This window comes from Apodemus sylvaticus, chromosome 19 (assembly GCF_947179515.1).
Source record: "Apodemus sylvaticus chromosome 19, mApoSyl1.1, whole genome shotgun sequence".
NCBI classification, from domain to species: Eukaryota; Metazoa; Chordata; class Mammalia; order Rodentia; family Muridae; genus Apodemus; species Apodemus sylvaticus.
In genome coordinates, this window is record NC_067490.1 from 19,158,641 (window position 1) to 19,164,640 (window position 6,000).

The 6,000-nt window shown below is 39.7% G+C and overlaps 1 protein-coding gene across 4 annotated transcripts in view; it reads left to right on the forward strand.

The window, feature by feature from the left end:
- Positions 1-3,575, forward strand: part of Cabcoco1 (ciliary associated calcium binding coiled-coil 1) — a 100,766-nt gene extending 97,191 nt beyond the window's left edge. For all 4 annotated transcript variants that reach the window (XM_052163498.1, XM_052163499.1, XM_052163500.1 and 1 more), the window contains one exon: positions 3,211-3,575. In XM_052163498.1, the coding sequence (XP_052019458.1) occupies positions 3,211-3,285 (75 nt within the window). In that variant the 3' untranslated portion in view covers positions 3,286-3,575. The remainder of the gene's footprint in view (positions 1-3,210) is intronic.
- Positions 3,576-6,000: the final 2,425 nt, after the last annotated feature.

Genomic DNA, 6,000 nt, shown 5'->3' on the forward strand with positions numbered 1-6,000 from the left:
ATCCTTGTTCTAAAACCTGCCACGCCCCTTTTCAAAACTGCTCCTGCGTGGACACTGAAAGCACGAATCTGACATAAGCACTCAGTGAATACAGTTTTTTTTTTCCTCTCAGCATTTGTGATCGCTCCATGGTTTTCTTCTTCCTCTTTATTTAAAAGCCACAGTGTTATTGCAGTTTTTGCAGAAAAGGTCAATAGAGACTTCATGTTTCAGCACATTAGATCAGAGCTAGTTCTCTGTCGTGATTCCAAGCCAATATCCACTTCCCTAATATAGAACCTCCCAAAATGGAGGGTAAGTCCTCAATTTTTATGTTTACCCACTTCCTTTTTTCCTACAATTCACTTCGGAATTTCAGAGATGTATTAAGAATGAAGTTCTCTTGGCCCTCAGATGTCAATTAAAATGACACGGAATAGACCAAACACTTTAAGCCAATATAGTCTAGATATTTTCATTTTAAAGATACATTTGAAATGAAATTACTTTGGCCCCAAACTGCATAATAAAAAAAAAAAAGATCCAATGGAAGCAACTTTGATGTATTTAAAGAATCATATTTTAGAAAATTGGGAATGAGAATGTTGGACTCTGGCATTAAAGGTTGGCTGTTGGCCCTGACACAGCAAATGAATAAAATAATGTGGGAAAATAATGTGACCATAACTTGCCACTCTGCGGTTTATGAAGTCTTATGTTACATTACATTACAAAAGTTATGTATGTTGTGTAAGTTACATTACGACAGCTTTGGATGACACGTTAGAAAAGTCATCCGAGGTTGTGGTGGGTGAAAGCGACTGATCACGGGGCAGGGGTTTCAGAACATTTCCTAAAGGAGACAGAAAAAGACTCAGCCCCAAGTTGAAGGTAACAGGTCTGCTCAGCAGCATTGTAAAGAAGAACAAGGAGACAGCAAGCCAAGGGATCCTTTGGGTAGACGTGGATTCCTTTCGTTCTGACTCTGCTATTTGTAGCTAAACTAACGCACGAACCACCAAGGTCTGAAGACCTGTAAGTTTTCTCCACTCCTGTTAGCCACATGTGACCTTCAGGAACCTTCTCTCTGAAACCCACACAGAGTGTGATAAACTGTCCCAGGGAAACACAAGAAGAAGAGTTTCCAGATCCTTGTGAAAACCTCAGTGAGATGCCGAAGAAGCTGGGAGGTGGAAGCCCCACCATGCTTCTCTGAAAATCACGAGACGATGGGTGGACACGGAAGTGCCTCCTCGAAAGGAGAAGCCCACCTCCCGGCTACAACGTGTCATCCCAACCCTTCAGAACTGGGTCAAAATTATTTCCTCAGACCGTGTCAACACCTACATGGTGCACTATTCCATAAATTTGTGCCAGTTCGTAAGGCATGATAATTTTTAATATTTCATGATAATACCTTAGTGCACTGTGCCGTTAGTGAAGTAAATTGTGAAATCGGGAGTTGGGATTATGAATGCAAAACTGAGGCACAGCGTTAACTCTGCACTATTCCGTGTTCCACATAAAGTCGAAAAGGTTGCGGGGCTTGTCCAGAGGGATCTAGCCAAACCAGACCATGGACTAGATGATAGTGCACAAGCCGTGATCCTTTTAGTTCTGCCAAAGAACTGCATGGGAGCATCCCTGAAAGAGGACAACTAGGGGACCATTTATTCCTTCCTCCTGCCTCATCCACTCAACCACTAACAAAGAAAAACAATGAAGAAGGGGGAGGAAATGGAGAAGAAGAAGAAGAAGAAGAAGAAGAAGAAGAAGAAGAAGAAGAAGAAGAAGAAGAAGAAGAAGAAGAAGAACAACAACAACAACAACAACAACAGCAACAACAACCACAACCACAACAACAACAACAGCAACAACAACCACAACAACCTTAAAAGCCCTGCCTCATTCTATACTCATAAATCCCAAATCTACAATTGTTGACACCAATGTGAGCTGTTAGAAATATCAACTCTTCCCATGAAGTGAAAACCAACCTCATTAAAATGGTAATCAGGGAAAACATTTCAAAATTACCTATTACAATGACTTTCTTAAAAATTACATAAACATAAAAATATTTTTAATCATATCTGCTCATGAAACTGGGGTCTTTCCCCTTTTTAAAACACAGCCTGAAGATGTCAAATTACGTGACGTGCTTAAAGGTTCTAGACTTTGACTCAGTCACACACAGGAGTTTAAAGTGTTCTCCATACATTTGTCCTATTCTCTAGTCACTCCGACAGACAGTAACAAGCCTCCCAACTGTGTTGTCCCTGTATGCAACTGTATCATTCATCCTTGATCAAAAGGAAAGCATTTCCCGAGCCTCTAGCGTTGAGATAATGTGCAAATGTAATGAGTTGCATTTCTGGAATTACAGAGGTAGCGATGTTAGTGTGCACAGGGTGCATGGTATCATCTCCAGAGGCTGCCATGACCCCTAAAGCCTGCCACCAATTGCTTATGAGAGGTTTTGTTTTGTCTTTTCCCATATCAACTATATATTAATATATATAATAGTTATTTATATAATATATATTTATATATTATAAAACATATAATATTACATATATACATAAATATAAATATATTGATATATGTGTGTATTTATTCCTAAACATTATATATTATATATTATATACTAATATAATTTAACTATACATTATATATGTTTCCCATATCAACTATATATATGGCATGCATGCAAGAATTGTAGGATGAATACTCTTAGTTATGAGAGCTATCCTAATTGTGAGATTCTTTTGTGTTATTATTAAATGCACTGAAGGCTCCAGGAATCCCATATAGAGGACATTAGAGGACAGGCCAAAACAAGGGGGAGAAGGGGCCCACAACACCGCACCGACCAAGTCCAGAGTAGCTTCTCTGATTCAGCCCTCACTGGCAAACGCGTCTGGAAAATGCAGATCAGTTATCCTATCTTCCACCATGAGACTATGTAAAAAATGGCTGTCCAAATACCACTTCCTGTCCACGGTGGACATGTTTTACATTGGGAATGTGCAGAGAAATACGATAAAGTGCTATCCAATCACCACAGGCTGGAACACAGCTCTGTCTGCAAAACAGGAAGGTGTGCGTGAGGGATAATGTCTGTCTTTAGGCACTATCGTATGTCAAAACCACAAGACAATGTGCAGCCAAAGATATCTCCATCATAACCACTTTTTAAAAATATATATATATATATGATTGTCTCCACAGAACGAGATAAACGAAAAACTGCAAGTACAGGAAGAGGTCTTCAACGCGCGAATAGAGAAACTGAAAAAACCCTGAGGATGCAGTACAAGCAAAGCGATGCTGAACTTCAGAGAAACAAACAAAACCGGCCAGAATAATAGTGTGCCTAGAGCGCTGTGTTACCTTCATGCAGGATGGGAGAATCCACTTCCGGTTATCCGGACTGATTGGCAGTGCGTTGTCCCGCCCCTCCCATTCCACACCCACCTCTGAGTTTACAGTGCCAAATGTAAGAGCATTGCTTTGTATGATTTTGGAGAGTTATATACGAAAACATAATTACTGTTAGGATGGTGTTTTGACTAATAAATATTATTCTTCTTCCACAAGAATGAAACCAGCCTTTTGTAATAACAAAAAAAATGTAGAAAAATAATAATAGTTTTACCTATTAGTGGCCAGATGGGTCAGGTTGATGCAGCATTGCATCACTCTAGGAGGAGAAGCCAGACATCCTCACTCTAAGGTCAAACTTGCTAAACAATGGCCATACTGCTATGCACTGAGGGAGTGGGTTTATTTTTTTCTTATTTAACTCATTTTCTTTTCTTATTTAAACGTTTCAGTGTGAAACCAATTTTCTGAAATTATATAATGCAGTTTGAAGCATTTTAATTTATTCTGCACTGTATTTGCTGTTTCTAATCTTGTTACCCTCCCAGGAGAACACATGACCTATATAAAAAGAAGCAATGTATAAATGATTATTAAAGGCCAACCTATATATAGATTGTAAAAAAATCTTAAATACAAATCAAACTCAGAGTTCCTAAAATTAACCATTATACTGCACAGGGATGATGAGACACTCATGGAAGGAAAAAGAAAAAAAGAAAAGTCGAGCCTTTAAATACCCTTATGAAAATACAATCCCAAGATGAAAATAGCTATGTGCCAATGGTTTGTCCATAATTAGGAAGATTAATTAAATCACTACCTAAGCTCTTTCCCATATTCATATTCTAGAAAGAGACACAAATGTGCTGGAGGGAGAGGGGTCCCTCAAGAATTTTTGAGGTACACATACCTCATTCTGGGTGGTACGAGGTTGGATATCAAGGCAGGCCTTGCTCTCTCAGTAAGATAGATAGACAGGTAGATGATGGATCGATAATGGATGGATGGATGGATGGATGGATAGATAGATCTAAGGAACCACCCAGAACATGTTCTCCTGCGACAGAGATGAAGCTGACAGCACTGTTAAATACCCAACTCCAGAGACGTGAGGAATTCTTATGAAGTACGCTTGCTTCTCATGCAGAGACCTGGGACTGCCTTCCTCCCTCAGCTCCTCTTCCTATAGAAAGCAGGAGAAGCTGTAGGAGAACGGCCTGCCTTCCCTTAGCTGTCTTTTCACCAGAGACAGCAGCGACTCTGAAGACACCAAGGAGAGTTAATAAGGAACCTTCTAGAAATGACTAAGCAAAGTTCTCACAGCAATCAGGTTAGAGAGTGGACCTAAAAGATGGCGTCCTTGGTCAAGGATTGCAAGCATTGCAGGCATGTAAACCAAATCAAAAATAGTGTGAGGCATATAGACAGATAGAGAGATAGATGATGGATGGCGGATAGATAGATGGACAGACAGACAGATGATGGACGGATAGTGGATGGATAGAGAAATAGAGAGATGATGGATGGATGGATGGATGGATGGATGGATGGATAGATAGATAGATGGATAGGTGGATGGATGGATAGATAGATGATGGATGGATAAATGGATCAACGATAGATAAATCAATAGATAGATGGATGGTGGATAGATAGATGGACAGACAGATAGATGATAGATAGTGGATAGATAGATAGATAGATAGATAGAGATAGATTGATAGATAGATAGATGATGGATGTATAGACAGATGATGGATGGATAATGGATGTATAGATAGATGGATAGGTGGATGGATGGATAGATAGATCAATGATAGATAAATCAATAGATGGATGGATGGATAGGCAGATTTAATATTCTTTGTAACCATGAGAGGCCTTTGTAGGTATTATGAGCTTTATTTTACAGTGCTGGTTGGAGCCTAAGTCACAGACATAATTTAAACCAAACATAATTAAGAATTAGTGGGTCAGGGGCTGGAGAACTGGCCCAGAGGGTAAGAGAACTGCAGAAGAGGCAGATTTTGGTTCTCAGCATGGCTATGTTAGCTCACACTGGGCCCTAAGTCCATTCCCAGGGATCCAGTACCCTCTCCTGGCCTCTGCAGGCACCAGGCACACAACAGTTCACATACACAGATGCAGGGGAAACACTCACATAAATAAGTATAAAGTAAATATTTAAAGGCAAGTCAGTGGCCTCAGCTTCAAATCCAGTGGGACATCATTTGCAGAGGACACAGGTGGAAGGTGGGGGATGTTAGAGTAATTTCCCCATTATTGCACAGCTGGCAAATGGTAAAAGAGGCTTCGAACCTGAACTCACATCATCATAAAGCTGATACAGTCAACCTTTGCCTCCCTCTATCTTGTGGTGAAGAGTAATTAAAGTAAAAAAAAAAAAAAAAAACTTACCTTCCCCTCCCCCACCCTTTTTATAAAGTTGTGATACTGGAACACCTACTCACATGACCAGCATTTAGTAAATTCAGGGGAGGGACAGGTGTTTAATCCACATTATTCTTCTGAATCTTTCAGTGTCCCAGGAGGCTATCTTCCACTTGACATAAACAAATCAAGAGTTTTTCCTTAATGTTTTAAATAACTAAGTTAGATCTCCTTTATGGAAAG